Source organism: Eschrichtius robustus, chromosome 1 (assembly GCF_028021215.1).
Source record: "Eschrichtius robustus isolate mEscRob2 chromosome 1, mEscRob2.pri, whole genome shotgun sequence".
Taxonomy (NCBI): domain Eukaryota; kingdom Metazoa; phylum Chordata; class Mammalia; order Artiodactyla; family Eschrichtiidae; genus Eschrichtius; species Eschrichtius robustus.
Genome location: NC_090824.1, coordinates 66055909 through 66073290, shown reverse-complemented (window position 1 = coordinate 66073290; position 17382 = coordinate 66055909). Strand labels below are relative to the sequence as shown.

The following is a 17382-nucleotide window of genomic DNA, read 5'->3' as shown; positions in this document are numbered from 1 at the left end:
TACATAACTAAAAGTGAGTAACTGAGCACTTTTTGCTGACATCTACATCATTTTGATGCTTAATGGACTCCAATTGCTCAAGTAAGTATTACCAGTGCTGCCACCCATTTCATGCTGCTGGCCTCTGACAGCACAATGAAAATGTGGGAACTTGTAAGGACAAGGGACACATCAGGTAAAATCTGCCTACCTAATAGTATGCGAGGAGGACATTGAAACTTTGATATAGTAATGGTTTTATTTTAAATGCCTGAGTCTTAAAAACAAAACCAAACTGTATTTTTTTTTGTTCAGTCTTGGGGTTTCTCTGGTTTTCCTTCTTAAGAGTGATTTTGTTTGCAAAGCGTGGATATCCATTAAGAATTTAAATATTAAATTGTGTCCCGTGGGAAAGGGACAATTATCCCTTACCTTGAAGATCCCATGGCTCACTGAGAACGGCTAGGAGTTCCAGTGCAGCACACATTCTAGCCCATTTTTCTTCATGCTGCATGTCTGGAGGATGCTTCTATCCTGAGATATTATGTGTTCGGTGGAGCTCACCAGTAGCAAAGAGAAGAGCTCTTGGCTCCCTTACCTAAATCCCAAACTAACAGTAAATAAAGAGAACAGAGAGCGGATTTGTGAGATAACCTCTCACCTTGGATGAACTTTCAATGTGAGTATCTGAAAAATAGTAGGATTTTCGTGGCTTAGAAAGAGATCAACTTACCTGTGTGCACTGAAGGCCCAGTGCCCAGGAATATGGCCTGTGACTCTATCTGAACTGAAACAAAGGCCAGTTATCCAACATGTGCTCACCTGACCTGTTGGCCCTGATCATTGGTGTCAGGTGAAGGAGTGACCTTTCTACCATCCCCTTCCCAGGTTAAGGCAAAGGAGTCACCGTATATTTGCTTTTCTTTGTTGCAGGACATTTGTGAAGATATTTCTGATCATGTTGAGCAAATCCATGCCCTCCTTGAAACGGAGTTCTCCCTGAAGCTGCTATCCTACTCCGTCAACGTGATTGTGGACATCCACGCGGTGCAGCTCCTGTGGCACCAGCTCCGCGTCTCAGTGCTGGTTCTGCGGGAGCGCATTCTGCAAGGTCTGCAGGACGCCAATGGCAACTACACCAGACAGACGGACATTCTGCAAGCTTTCTCCGAAGAGACAAAGGAGGTGGGTGTTTTCCCTGAAGCCAAATAGTGTATTGTCAGGTGTGATTATTTGAGAATGTTTTCAGTTCAGAGGTGTGGGGTAGGAATTCTTTATAGGTAAATAAGCAGGTCCTAAGCCGGGTGTTGAATCTAGGTATAGTGACTAGAGGCTAGGGCACTTCTAATGTGAATGAAGCTAAAAACCAGAGTTCATTCACACCCGGTAGTTTGCACAGATACCACCCGTAGCTGTTGGTGCTAACCTGGCTTCCTGTTCCTCATTCAATTATTTGATAAATATTCATTGAGTGCTTATATGGGCCAGGCACTAGGTGCTAAGAGTGTAATAGTGATCAAAACATGGCCTTTGCCTTCAAAGAGCTGAGACTATTGGGAGTGGAGGCAAGTGGACAGACATTAAGACCAGACTGTGATCCGTGTGATCTACATGCAGATACAATGGTCTACATGATGCCACTGGAGGACAGAGAAGGGGCACCTAATTCAGACAGGGAAGCCTTTACAGGAGAAGTGAGTCTAACCTGAGACCTGAAGGAGAAGCAGGATTAGACTGATGAACAGAGGTAGAAACTGTTCTAGACAGAAGAAATGGCATGATCAAAGATCCAGAGGTAAGAGAGAGAATGACAGCCTCAGAGAGGAAAAAGTTCAAGGGACCAGGAAGCAGGATTTGAACTAATATGTAAGCAGAGGTCAGATCATGAAGATGAAAAGCCATATTAAAAAGTCATATTAAGAGAAGTGGACTTTATTTTGAGGATAACAGAAGAGTTTGTTCAGGGAATTGATGCGATTCAATTCATGGTTTAGAAAAATCATTCTGGTTGCAGTGAGTCATATGGACTTTAGAATTTTGCACAACCAGTATATTTAGATTTTTTTGTACTCATAGTAAGCATAGTTTAAAGAGTTTGTTGCTGTTAATCTTGATGCATAGCTTAAGAATGAACACTGTAAAGTTAAATCCAAGTGAACTCTCCTATTCCCAAATAAAACTGACATATATGTCAGAGCGAGAGAGAAAGAGAGAGAGAGGGAGAGGCATTGTGCTAGCTAAGTAGGGGCTATATATACATGTGTGTGGATGGGTGGATGGATAGATAAATAGATGGATGTATAGATGGATGGATGGATAGGCAGGTAGGTAGGTAGATAGATAGATAGATAGATAGATAGATAGATAGATAGATAGATAGATACCATGTATAGATACATAGTGTGTGTGTGTATGTATATAGTCCCTTGGCTCTTGAAACCCGGTTTAGTGCTCTACTGTTGATTTTGTGGAAAATATGTATTATACAAGTTTAGAAGGCATTTATATAAATGTGGATTAAAAGGCCTTATAAAGAGTGTTGCATCTTATTAAGTTATTAATGTTTCAGTGGCTCCAACATTATCAACAACACAAAACAAATCTGGGCTTCTTCTCATAAATGATTTATATTTGTTGATTATTGTTTTTGTAATAATGATGCTCTTGCTGTGGCAAATTCCCTGCAGGCCCTGGAAGTTTCTGGGAATGAAAATCTACTGGGCTCACTTCTAACTTTAGGTCACAGTCTTTGTTTTCATTTAGCTTTTCCTAATATTGTGGCAATGAGGGAGGTGATACAGAATTTGGTAGAGTTCCTTTTAAAATCATAGAATGAATATGTAGGTGTGTGAGATAGTCCTCAGATGCCATCCATCCCAAGTGGGATCCCTAGAAGGTCCCTGATTGGGACCCTTGTGGTTATGGGAAACTACAAAGAATCCCAAACTAGTCAACTCTGCCCTAAATCTGATGATTAGGAGGAGGTGTATGCTAATGAGGTGAGAGATCAGAGATGGGGAAGGTTTGTCTAAACTCTGAAGAGACAGTACTTTAGATATCTACCTGGTATCTCCAATCTGTACATTCTTTTTTTTTGTTTCTACCCATGTGTTCTCCTGGCTCTGTCCAAAATCCAGTATTGATCAGTCATCAGATCTGCCCACTTTCAACCACTTAGAGGGAGCATTAGAAATCATTGAGTCAAACCAACTTATATTACATATTTATTTATTCATTCAATAAACATTTACTGATCACAGCTTTGATTAGAGCTGGCGATATGAAAGTGCTCTAGGGTTTATTGTTATTGTTGTTATTGTTCTGTGGAATATGTTCATCATGTGTTTATTTGAACTTGTATTATTCACAAAGTGGTAGCCCAAGAAAGATGAAAAGCCATTGAGACTAATTGTTACTGGCCACTATTTTCACAGCTATGTTGCGAGTTTATATTAAGTAGTACCCATCATGGGTCTCACAATGTGAGCTCAACAATTATTTACAGATTCGATTGAAAGCAATTTAGTGCATTTTCATGTTTGAAGTCAGTCTTTAGTCCTGTTGTAGAGATGCAAGAATGCGTTGTATGAGGGGTAAAGGAACAGTGGATTCTCAACCACCTGCTTTGTGGACATTTCTCTGTGAATTGAAGCACTGTCTCCATTACCATCTTTCCTGAAGCAATGGATTCCTGATCCTATTTGTTAGTTTTATTTGTTTCTGTCAGCACACTGGAACTGTGGAAAATAGGAAGAGAATTAGGATAAAATTCTCAGCTTTATCAGAATAAATTCAGCTGTGAAAGAGTTGTAGAATGAAGAGGGAGATGGCGTAAAACATGCTGATAATTTAGAATAGTAAATGTCCTTCCAGTGAAGGTAAATTCATTTTTCTCTGTTCGGAAGTCAGTTGAGTTTCATAGCCCATTAAAGAATAGGTTTGAAAGTCAAGAAAGTGGCAAGTTCTCTTTCTGTCCTTACGAAAACAAAGTGAGTTTTATTCCTTTATTTAAATATGGAGCAGACCATATCTTGTAAACAAATTGGCAAATGCCTTACTGAAACAAAACCAGCTGAACAAACAAAAAATACTTTAGGGCAAAGCTCCACATTGTGTAAAAAATGTGTTATACTGAAATTTTCTATATTTCAGATACTGTGATAAGCAATTTATATTTATTGTTTCATTTAGTAAGGAGGGTAATGGGTATTAAAAGTAGTTCCATTTCAATATTACTCATCCATAAAAAAGAATGAAAGATTGCCATTTGCAGCAACATGGATGGACCTAGAGATTATCATACTAAGTGAAGTAAGTCAAACAGAGAAGGACAAATACTATATGATTATCACTTAAATGTGGAATATAAAAAATAATATAAGTGAATTTATTCACAAAACAGAAACAGACTCAGAGACATAGAAAACAAACTTGTGGTTACCAAAGGGGAAAGGGAGGGAGGAGGGATGAATTAGGAGTATGGGATTAACAGATACAAACCACTGTATATAAATTAGATAAAACAAGGATTTACTGTATAGCACAGGGAAGTATATTCAGTATCTTGTAATAATCTATAATGGAAAAGAAACTGAAAAAATATATATGTAACTGAATCACTTTGCTGTACACCTGAAAATAACACAATATTGTAAATCAGCTATATGTCAATTTAAAAAAATAGTTCCATTTTATAGATGGAAAAACTGAATTTAAGAGAGGCTAAGCGAATGCTTAAGGGCATAAATGTAAGAATAATTAAATAAAACAAGCAAAACCAGCTCTTAACTGATCTCTTTGGTAAAAATAATAATAATTATTTCCTTCTTCCCATCCTTCCTACTTTCCTTTCTACCTCCCCTAAATATTTATTGATTTCTTACTCTTTATAAGGCACTAGGCATTCAAAGATGAATAACACATGTTATTAAATGTTAGGAATCACCATCATAATTTTGTTAGATCCTCAAACAGTTCTGGGAGGTTGGCAGGGCAAGTGCTATTATCCTTATTTTACAGATGATATTATTGTATCCATCTTACAGATAAGAAGACTGAGGCTGAGAGAGGTAGTCACACAGGTAGTGATAACTGTTAATAGTAGTAACACAATAGCGAACATTGATTAAGAACTTACCGTATGCCGGATGGTGTGGTAAGCACTTTACCTAAATGATACTCACCCTCTCAGTGGAAACACATTGGTCCTTCCAGAGCACTCACATCATTGCACTTTGTGTGTTCTTCCACGAGCACTTATCACAGGACAATTTATATTACGACAAAGTGTGTGCTAGATTTGAACTTCGTGATTGTTGGCACCAGATTATAATCACCTCTGTATCTGCCACAGCACCTGGTTCGTATCGCTGAATATAAAAGTCGATGAGTTGAACTGAAGTAAATAATGCAGATAATAACTGCTTTAAGTGTGCAAGAGGGAGATATCACTGTAGGTTGGTTGACTGGGATTGATCATGGAGATAGTTATTTGACTCATAATTTCAGCCTGTAGAAAATGGAAATTGTCAAGAATTATTACTATAGTATAAATAAAAATATTGAAAGACTTTGTCTATTTTCCCTTTTCCCATCAGAAACTAAACTTTGCCTTGCTTCGCATTTCCCTATCATTGCTTGTTCCTCTGAGTCCATTGCTGGTCTCTGGAATGCAGTCAGAATCAGAGCACCAACGTGGGAGAGCTGAAAGGAATCTGAGCAAGGGTCTCGACCCTGTGGTCTGAGGACTCTGGGGGGCTGTAGCCTTCTTGTAAGAGGTCCATGAATTTATATGTTAGTAATTGAAGCATAGCAAACACCATGTAGTGAAATTAGGGGAGGAAGGGAAGAGAGAGGCATACAAAATTTTTTGCCGTAACCATAATTAAAACAGTGAAATTCTGTTTTCAACTCTTCTGAGTAAGGTCACTAAATCAGGGCACAAAGTCAACTCTGAAATGGCAATGGACACTAATATAAACCTTGGGGGCATTGCAGTAGGGAGATCTTCAAATCTCTAAATTATAAGTATCAAATCTCATGTTCAGCTGATGACAGAATTCACTGTTAAACAAAGAAAGATCTAAGAAGGCATTTGGAATTAGAACTTCATTTAACTTATTTATGGGTAAGGAACAAAGCAAAATTTCTTGTTTCAAATTAGGGAGGAAAAAGGGTTTCCTTGATGTCTGAGACAATATTGAAGCCAGCAGTAAAGTGAATAAATTGCTCATCAATAAGGTGAATAAGTTACCATCTCCATAAAACATAACCTTCATCTGAGAAACTGCTTCATAACGTATTAAATGGGGGTCTGTTTGAGTTTGGACATTGCTAGGCTGCCATGACACAGCTAAAAGCACTACAAAATAAAATGTGGTATTTCTAAAATAAAAAGGCCAGTAAAAACAACATGCACTCTTCCCCCACCTCCATATCCACCTGAGACTTTACTACTTACATGCATTAGGAAACTATCTGGGAAGGTGGTCCAGTAGAAAGCAGTGGGACTAAAATATTAGTATTACTAAGCAATATTTTAAGAAATGAAACTCATTATTTATCTGCTTTGAGAAACTTCAGAGAACTTTATTTTTTAAAAATTGCCTCTGCACTGTGAAATGTAGAAAAATACTTTTGAGGAATGCTCTTAAATAATAGCCAACTGTGTTAAAATATATGGGTAGATGCTTGCCACTTGGTCTTTAGGATATGAAATGCATGTGCTATGTGCTGTTTTTTGTTTTGTTTTTCAGGAAGGGATTTTTTTTTTTCACATTAAAAAATGCAGTATGAATTAAAACTAGTTACCCCTGAATGACAATCAGCCATGCACAGCAGTAGTTGGCCTGATTGGGAACAGGATGGGAGAGGGCTCCCTTTGGAGCATTAAGTGTTTTTGAGTATGGTATTTTCTTTTCCAAACAAAGGACTGGCTAGGGAAAGGATCTTCAGGGGAAGACTTAATTAGGAAAAGGCAGCCATACCCTATTATCTAGATGTCTCATGCCGTATGTTCAGCTAACATCGTTTATTGAGTACCTGTTATTTTTGAACAAGACAGTATCCCCTGGTCTTAACATTCTATGACCACCAAAATTGGGATCAAATACTTTCCCACGGTTATGGTATTCCTTGACTGTCCAGAAGCGGGTAGCTGACATTTTCATGGGTCTAATTTTTACCTGAACTCTCACATCTCTTTTTTTCTATTCATCATAGGAACATTTTTCCTTAATGCCTCTTTGACCTCACTTAAGTAGGTGCAATGCTGTAACTTTGTGAAAAAAATGATTAAAAATAATGTAAATTTCAACTAGTTAATAATTTAAATACTAACTTATGGGATAGCTTTGGAACTTAATTGCTATTTATAGTACTAATTTTGTAAAGGAGTAAGTTCTGAACATCGAACAACCAAATAAAAAAAATTTTAGTAAATACAACCTGCTTTTAAATTGGCATCTCCTCTATTATTCTCTTAAAAATTGCATGAACTGTCACTTCTGTTTGACTGGCTCATTCCTTGGTGTTTTGGGCTTCTGACTTTTTTCTTTAAAGATCCTATTCCAGATATGAAGCATAAAAGCCAAACAATTCCAGTTAGACCATTTTTGTTGATATTGGCAGTTAATATTGGTTTCTTGCTTTGTGCAGTATAATTTAGCATAGGGACACCTCTCATTTTGATGAAACTTCCCCCCTTGATATATTTGATTAGTAAAAAAATATATAATAAGTAATAAGAGTAAGCATTCAGTTGAGTACCTATCCATGTGCCAGACTTGTGTCTTACATATTCTGTCTTCTTTAAGCCTCACAACAGCTCTATGGCATGGCTTATTGTTTCATTTTTACAGATGCGGGAAATGAGGCTTAATGATATCAAGCTACTGGTTCCTGATCACATGAATAATTAGTGCTTGAGCTAGAATTTAACTCTGAGGTTTGGGCTTTTAATCACTGGAATCAATGAAAACTATATAATCAGAGGAATAAACTTCATGAAGGCATAGAGATAACATTCCAAAATGTCTTCATTCATTCAACAGATGTATCTTTGAATTCTGTGTAGCTCACTATGCTAAGTGTTGCAGGTATCCTGGAAAGTCAGCCATTTTCTATGTGATTTATACTCTTGTGGTGCTTACAAACTAGTGGGATAAACAGGTTAATCAAAGAATCACAATAATATGTATTTAAAGCTTGAGATAAATATTTAAAGGAAAAACAACATAGTTTTATGAGCGCTTATAAGAAAAGATTCTGACTTAGGTGGGTGTTTGGAATCTTGCAGAAGTGAAGCTTGATCTGAGGTCTGAGGGGTGAGTAAAAATTAACTAGTTAAGGATTTTACAGGTGGGAAGCTTTCTTGGCAGAGGAAATAGCACGTGCAAAGGCTCTGGGGCAGGAGGAACACATTCAAAAACTGAAAGGATGATACCGTAGCCGGGTGCAGCCAGGGAGGGGAGATTGGCTTGAGAGAGACCTCTTCATATCTGTTCTTAAAGGGTTTGGGTTTTAACCTAGCAGCAGGAAGCTAATAAAGGATTTTAAGCAGAGAAGTAATGGCATCAAGACTTGAAATTTGTAAAGGTTACTCTGGTGGCAATGTGCAGGACAAACTGGAGGAGGGGGTATGTCCGTTTAAAATAACATCCAGTGAATCAGAGAAAATTATGGCACAGGGGTCAAATTATGGGTCAGACAGCCTTTGTTTAAGGCTTAGCTCAGCCTTAGTCCCGAGGCTGTGTGCTAGTTATGCACCTTCTTTTGGCTCAGGCTCCACTTACGTAAAACAGGGACAATCGTACAGACCCCAGGAGAAAATTGTTTTGAGGATTAAATGAAAAAGTAGTAGTGGTAATCAGCCACCCCCATTTATAAGATAAGGACATTGAGGCCTAGAAAGGTAAAATGAGGTTTTTCATCATTATTATTTTTTAATTTTTTTAGAAGTAATATATGATTTTTTTAAAATTTATTTATTTATATTTATTTATGGCTGTGTTGGGTCTTCGTTTCTGTGCGAGGGCTTTCTCTAGTTGTGGCAAGTGGGGGCCGCTCTTCATCGCGGTGCGCGGGCCTCTCACTATCGTGGCCTCTCGTTGCGGAGCACAGGCTCCAGACGCGCAGGCTCAGTAGTTGTGGCTCACGGGCCCAGTTGCTCCACGGCATGTGGGATCTACCCAGACCAGGGCTCGAACCCGTGTCCCCTGCATTGGCAGGCAGATTCTCAACCACTGCGCCACCAGGGAAGCCCCGTCATTATTATTTATCTGGATGTTGTGGAATAAGAGTGAAGGGAGTAGGAGGTAAAGGCAAGGTAAAGGTCTGAAGGGAGAGAACAAAGCAAAACGAACAAATGACCCCCAAAACTTGATGTAAGGTCCTAGAAAGGCCAGATCTTGGGATAACCTGGTTGAAATGATGCAGGGTCCTGCTCACCCCATTCCTCCTCCAGGAGAGCAGAGATCTGGGGATATGGCCACCCTTCACTTTTCAGTTTTCTTCCTTCATCTCCTAAGGGGCTAGATTAGACCAGCTATCCTTCAGCCTGGTAGGCATGTAGGATTCCAGGGGCCCTTCTGCCCCAAACAAATCATCAAGTAAAAGTGTCCCCATTTGTTGTGTGGTATCAGCAACTGCATTAGTAATGAGAAAAGAACCTGAATTATACAACTAAAGATTAAAAAATTAAAAACACTTACTTATAATACTATTTTTTAGCATAGGGGAATTTCAAATCAGCCTACCTTGAAGGAAGGTGGGCACTTGGCATCTAGCACACACAAATGGAAATGGGGGTGGGGTGGAGGGTAGGGGACAGTGCATACAGAGGGCGGGGATGGGGGCTAAGATGATACACTTTTGACTCATTAATTTTCTCCAGGATTTCCTGTGTTTACCTTTAAAAGGTGGAGACAAACAGAAGTTGGCCTTGAACTATTTTTGTTATGTATGCAAATTCAGTAGTTCATCTTCTTGTGATTTGTGAATATATATTTAACACAACAGACTTACTATAATGAATTATTCTACTTTAAAATATTTACTAAGCATCTACGATGAGCTCACCACTGTGGTAGGTGATGGAGTGATAAGCAAAAGAGACATCCATGGAGATTTTACTCTCATATTATTTTGTTTTCAGAAATGTTATTACTTAAGGCATCGCTTAAGAAATGCTTACTGAATGAAAAATACACCATTTTAAAATAGAAAGTTAGGGTAAGAATGGTTATTTTTGGCTTGGCCTTGACCATTTCTATCAAGGCTCTGTTCTCCAGATTAAAGAAAAATCCTTAAATATTTAAGAACAGGATACTATATAAAGCAATATGGTAATTAATGAGTATGCCTTTCTGTATCTCAAACCAGAAGCAATTGAGATTGATGCATTTTTTACCTTTATAGTGGCCTCTGCTGAGATTTCATGTGAGCAGCAGTTGAATATAATGCTGAAACCATTTCCATTGTCTGTTTCAGGACCGGCTTGATGCTCTAACAGAAGTGGATGACTCAGGACAGTTAACTATCAAATGCTCTCAGAATTACTTGTCTCTGGATTGTGGCATTACTGCTTTTGAACTGTCTGACTACAGTCCAAGTGAGGATTTGCTCAGTGGCCTGGGTGATATTACCTCTAGCCAGGTCAAAACCAAACCCTTTGACTCCTGGAGCTACAGTGAAATGGAAAAGGAGTTCCCTGAGCTTATCCGAAGTGTTGGGTTACTTACGGTGGCTCCTGACGCAGTCCCTTCCAACGGCAGCGAAGCAGTTAGTGAGGAGGCGTCTCAAGTGTCCCTCTCAGCAGATGACAGAGGTGGATGTGAGGAAAACAATGCGGCCACAGTGGAGGAGCAACCAGGCTTAACGCAGGGGCTGTCATCTTCAGGGGAAGCTCTGACAAATGCTGGACAACCCTCTTTGGAGACTGTGAAGCAAGAATCTGATTCCTCTTCCCAACTTGGGGCAAAGAATCAACAGCCTCTTCCTTGTGAAAATGCAACCCCCAAGCGATCCATCAGAGATTGCTTTAATTATAACGAGGACTCTCCCACACAGCCCACGTTGCCAAAAAGAGGGCTTTTCCTTAAAGAGGAGACTTTTCAGAATTATCTGAAAGGCACTAGTGGAAAGAAGCAGATGGTTGATCTCAAGCCTGAGTTGAGCAGGAGCTCCCCTTCCCTGGTGGACCCTCGTGACAGATCTAAACTCTGCCTGCTGTTACAGTCTTCTTACCCCAGCACACCTGCTGCTGCCAGCCACTCATATGAGTGTTTGCACAAGGTGGGGGATGGGAATCTTGAAAACACAGTCAAAAGTCACATTAAGGAGATCTCCTCCAGCCTGGGGAGGCTTAATGACGGCCATAAAGAGAAAATTCGACTTGAAAAGCCTCACAAGACCGTAGAAGAGGTGCCTTCATGCCAGACACCTAAACGGGAACCCAGTTCAGGCAAGCAAGCCAAAAACACTAGGAGCTCAGTAGTGCCGCATGGAATTCCTTCTAGTACTTCCAAGGCCATAGAGGGGCCAGAAACAGATTCTGCTTCCACATCCTCACTTGAGCCATATAACCAGAGTAGTTGGAATGCCAAACTGCCAGTACAGTCAGAAACATCCAGTTCACCACCTTTTAGTCAAAGCAGTGAGTCCTCTGCTGGCTCAGACAACGTTGTGTCTCCGGTACCCCTTCTTTCAGAACACAAAAGCAAAAAAAGCTACACCTCCTCCCCAAGTCACGTCACCAGGAACGGTCAGGTTGTGGAGGCCTGGTATGGCTCTGATGAGTACCTAGCACTGCCCTCTCACCTTAAGCAGACAGAAGTATTAGCTTTGAAGTTGGAAAACCTAACAAAGCTTCTGCCTCAGAAACCCAGGGGAGAAACCATTCAGAATATTGATGACTGGGAACTGTCTGAAATGAATTCAGATTCTGAGATCTATCCAACATACCATGTCAAGAAGAAGCATACAAGGCTAGGCAGGGTGTCTCCAAGCTCATCCAGTGATATAGCCTCTTCGCTCGGGGAGAGCATTGAATCTGGCCCCCTTAGTGACCTTCCTTCCGACGAGGAGTTGTGCGTGCCTCTCTCTGGCATGAAAAAATCCATTGATGAGAAGTCAGAGAGAGCTTCATCCTCTGAGAAAAATGAGAGCCATTCCGCTACCAAGTCTGCTTTAATTCAGAAACTGATGCAAGATATTCAACACCAAGACAACTATGAAGCCATATGGGAAAAAATAGAGGTAAGGGTGGTCTTCTTAATCGGAATGATTTCTTACCTGATTTTTGGAAGTATTGCTGGGAAAAGGTGAACTCTTCCCCACCCCATTATAAAATGTGTTGCTATTTTTGATAAACATAACCGATTCCCTAAAGAGAGAAAAGAAAAAACACACGATGATCACTGAGTTGTAACAGTGGCATCACTAGGAACTGCCCTTGTCTGTGCATTAGCTTGATGTATCCCTGCTGGTATAGATCTCTCTGTTGATATTGCTCAAGCCTAACATGGCTCCTGATGAGTGGTGGACCCCCGAACGTAATACAAAATAAGGTAGAACAGTAGCTGTGCACACGCCGGTACCTCAGGAATACATGAATGGAAAGTTCCAGTTACCCTCAGTGCTTTTTTGATTTGTTGGTTCTAACCCCAGAATAGCTCTCATATCTCCAATATTAACTTCTTGTAGAAAAAGACCAGATATTTCTAATTTTTCAGGAATTTTTTTCTTCAGTCTTCCTCCTCTGGCTAATAACCATGCTACCTATACTCTGTACCATCTATGGGCTCTGAGATTGGGGAGTTGATATATTTTGGGTAAATCTGTGCTTTTAGAACAAATGGTTATGTGATGAAATCTTTAAGGACAGACATCAACATTCTCAGAATTCAGCTCCTTAATATGAGCTGTGATTTAAGAGACTGGATAAAAGTGTAGTGCATATGGACAGAATGACCTGGAGGAAGAAAATGAAGGTACATAAAACAAAGAGGGTAAAGCTAACAGCGATATATAATAATCGTAACATATATTAATAATTATTTACTAAGTATTTATGTGTCCAATCCTCACAACAACCCTAATATTAATCCCATTTTATGTAGAGGAGACTGAGGCTGAGAGAGACCAGGCAGTCTGCTCTAGAACCCATACTATTAACTCTAGAACCCATACTATTAACTAAATGCTCCCATGCCTCTCCATTAGGAAGTGACTAGTATGTACTACATGTAAATACTGTAGTATTGTAGAGAAGAAATAATATCAGTAGAGCTAGGATTTGCCTGGGAAGTTCTTGTGAAATAATAAACCTTCATTGGGGCTTTGAAGGATGTGCCAGGATTTAGAGAGAAGGAAGGTGGGCACTTCAGGTAGAAGGAGCAAAAACCAAAATGCAGAGGTGGGTATTGGGAATGAGCATGGTATTGGGGTGCACAGCTATCTTGACTGGAAGGTCAGTGAGCAGAGAGCAATAAAAGTTTCCATACATTTAATAGACCTGGTAGCTGCAAGGGCCTAATGGCCAGACCAAGGCAATTAGGATTTGTTTACCAGGCATCCATGGTAACTTCTCTGAAAGGCACTGAGAATAGTTATACAACTAACAATAACTTATGCTCCTTGGGGTCTTATTTTGTGCTGGTTCTGTGCTGAGGGCTTTACATGCCTTATTCTACTTACGTCCTGGGAGGTAAGAGCTTTTCAGATGAAGATGCTAAGGCAGATTGTGGTTAGGAAACTTGCTCAAGGCCTCACAGCTAGTGAGTGCAGAGCCAGAATTTGAACCCAGAGCCGGCACACTTAAAGCAGTGTGTGCCATGGCCTCCAGTAGCCTTTCTGGAAGGCCTAATTGGCAATAACAGGAAAGACGGTCGTGGCAGCCATGGCGGTGACCAGTGCAGAGACGCCTGTGGCAGCCAGTGTTAGGGGCTGCTGTGATGGGGGATGGGCGAATGGGGGGGCGCGTTGAAAAAGTGAACGGGATCCAGGAAACTGGTTCCAGCCCTTGCTCAGTCATTAAAGCCAGGAGTGGCCCACAGCTAACCCTGCTCCATTCTGGGCCTCGTTTCTTTTTTGTAAATAGAGATGTTTTAAGCGGATGATGGCTATTCTACCAACTTCCAATGGAAGCATCCTTTTATTCCATAGTTCTACAAAGATGAAGCTAAGTTTTCAGTCTCTAGGGACTGGTGTAGTTTTAATAGAAGGAAACATTTGGATGGGTAGCCGGCTGGAGGTGGAGGTGAGGCAGGTAATTTTTAAAAATACACGCACTGATATTGAGGATACGATGAAACTTTTAAGAGGAAATGTAGGCCGTTGGAAATACTGTCTTAGAGTTGGGATATGAAGTGAAACCTAAAAGGGGATTAAGCCCCTTCCTCAGCCCAACTTCCTTTCAGGTAGGGGTGACTACAGATCCCCATGTCACTTGACCTTGGGTGTCACATTCTAGCTTTGACCTCCTCCATATAGTGACCCAGAAAATGTATTCAACCAGGAAAATATAACGTAATAAGAGAGGGTATTATTTAACATCTGCCTTGTATCAAGCAAATACTTGGCACTTTATCTGAAGCAGTGCTCTCATACGATTCTCAAAACAACCCTACAAGGTAGGTTTTATTATCTTACATTGACCACTTCTCTTCCTCTCCAGTGCTCCCCCTCTGGTCCTAGCCACCATCACCTCCTGCCTGGATTACTGAGGTAGCCTCCTAACTGGTTTCCCTGCTTCCATTCTGCTCCCCTTACAGTCTATTCCCAACAAGGCAGCCAGAGTGATCCTTTTAAAACATAAATCAGGGATTTCCCTGGTGGTCCAGTGGTTAAGAATCCACCTTCCAACGCAGGGAGTGCAGGTTCGATCTCTGTTCGGCTGGGGGGGGGCGACTAAGATCCCACATGCCGTGGGACAGCTAAGCCCGCGTGCCACAACTACTGAGCCCGCGTGCTTCGATTAGAGAACCTGCGTGCCGCAAACTACAGAGCCCGCACATTCTGGAGCCCGTGCGCCACAACTAAGACCCAACGCAGCCAAAAAAAACAAAAACATAAATCAGATCCTGTCACCTCTCTGCTCAAAACTCTGCAACAGCTCCCATGGCATTCAGAGGTCCTACATGGACTGGTCCCCCGATTTCCTCTCTGACTCATTTCCAACTGCTCTTCCCCATGCTCACTTCACGCCATTCCCACTGGACCCTTTGCCGTTCCTGGAACAAGCTGGGTACACCCCTGCCTTTCAGACCTTTGTCAGCTCCTTCTGGCTGCACATTCTCTGTCAGATGCATTTTTTTTCTAATTCCTCCACCTCTTCTGAGATTTGGTCAAATAATAACTTCTTAGGGAACGTTAGCCTGACCACCTTTTAAAAGGTGTGACCTGACTTCTTTTTCTTTTCTTCTACAGCTCTCACCATATTCTGTAATTTTATATAATTCTCTTATTTAGCATGTGTATTATTATTAATTTTTGTCTCCCCCTGCTAGACTGGGAGATCTGTGAAGGCAGACATTTTTATCTGTTTAGCTTGCTAGTGAATCTCATGTACCTAGAACATTGCCTGCTACGTAGTAGGTGCTCAATAAAGGTTGTTGAATGAAAGAATGAATGATTCCCCATTTTAGAGTGGAGGAGAGGAGTTCAGAGAGATGAAATCACCTCTCCTAAGCTGCACAGCTAATAAGTCATAGAGCCATGCTTCAAGCCCTATCTGCTTTGCTCTTCCCACTAGATAAAGTCTTGGGAATAGAAGAATTCCCTGAGAGACTGAGGATAGATGGAGAAGAGAAGAGGAGGACAACTGACTTTCAAGTTTTAGCCCAGTTACGAGGCAGGAGTAAGGAAGAGGCCTAGTTGTGGGGACCAGGAAGGAACAGGATTCTTGGGTATTAAGTAAGTGAAGGGAGAAGAGATGTTTAGTATGATGAACACTAGCTTCATTCTTTGCAAAATGGAGCTCGAGAAGAATAAGGATAAAGAAAAAAAAATAAACTTCAACCTTTAGATTTGTTTTAAAGAGTCAATGAGGACCTTAGAACTCGTCCTGGAAGACATGACTCCATTAGGTTGGACTCATTGGTACCAAGTTAATGGATGCATGACATGGCTGATTCCTTTTCTCCCCAGAGATATAAATGTCTTCAAATGCTAGATTATGGTGTCCCAGCTATAGTTCAGTGACTCAGCTGTTTGTTAGCATTTTATCTCAGAGACATCTATAACCCAGTTTTAAAAACTTCTTTGGTGCCAGCTAAGAATGTCCTTGCACGTAAATTATTTCAGATTCAGTGCAGCAAATATTTGTCTGAGTGCTTGATCTTTGTAACTAGGCTATATAAAATTGCAGTCTAGTGTGTGGTGGCAGCACAAAGGCAGTCACCCTTGCTGCTGCCTAGAGGTAGAGCTGGGATGTGGTCAGTAATACCAGGTAAATGGGAATATAGAAGAGGTTTGGTCCTGGGATAAACTTGGCACTGATTTCTGCATTTATTTTTCCAAGAGGTAAAATGGTCCAGATAGGATCCATCCTACCTTTCACCCTCATTTCGACCATATGTTGACACATCGATGATACCACACTGATGATGGCAGTCATTAAAGAAATACCATGTTGTCCTGTGTTCTCTTTTCCTTCTTCTTCCATTGTGGTAAAAAAACATAATATAAAATTTGCCTTCCTAACCATTTTTAACTGTACAGTTCAGTAGTAAGTGTATTCATATTGTTGTGAAACAGATCTCCAGGACTTTTTCATCTTGCAAATCTGAAACTCCATACCAATTAAACAACTGCCCTTTTCCCCTCTCCTCCAGCCCCTGGTAGGCACCATTCTACTTTTTGTTTCTATGAATTTGACTAATTTAGATGCCTCATATAATTGGAATCATATAGTATTTGTCTTTTTGTGACTGGTTTGTTTCACTTAGCATAATGTCCTCAAGATTCATCCATGTTGTAACATATGACAGGATTTCCTTCCTTTTTAAGGGTGAATAATTCCACTGTATGTATATACCACATTTTGTTTACCCATTCATCTGTGGAGGGATATTTGGCTTGCTTCCACTTCTTGGCTATTGTGAATAATGCTGTTATGAACATAGGTGTGCAAATACCTCTTCAAGACCCTGCTTTCAATTCTGTGGGTATATACCCAGAAATTGGATAGGATTGCTGCTGGACCATATGGTAGTTGTACTTTTAATTTTTTGAGAAATCACCATACCATTTTCCGTCATGGTTGCTCCATTTTACAATCCCAACAACAGTGCACAGGAGTTTCAGTTTCTCCATATCCTCATCAACAATTGTTATTTTCTGGTTTTTGTTTGTTTGTTTGTTTGTTTTTAAGATAGTAACCATCCTAATGGGTGTGAGGTAGTA

At 40.4% G+C, this 17382-nt stretch overlaps 1 protein-coding gene across 10 annotated transcripts in view; it reads left to right on the top strand.

The window, feature by feature from the left end:
* AKAP6 (A-kinase anchoring protein 6) overlaps window positions 1-17382 on the top strand; it is a 580300-nt gene that overhangs the window by 302886 nt on the left and 260032 nt on the right. For all 10 annotated transcript variants that reach the window (XM_068546345.1, XM_068546336.1, XM_068546308.1 and 7 more), the window contains 2 exons: window positions 913-1164; window positions 10468-12234. In XM_068546345.1, coding sequence (XP_068402446.1) covers window positions 913-1164; window positions 10468-12234 — 2019 coding nt within the window. The remainder of the gene's footprint in view (window positions 1-912; window positions 1165-10467; window positions 12235-17382) is intronic.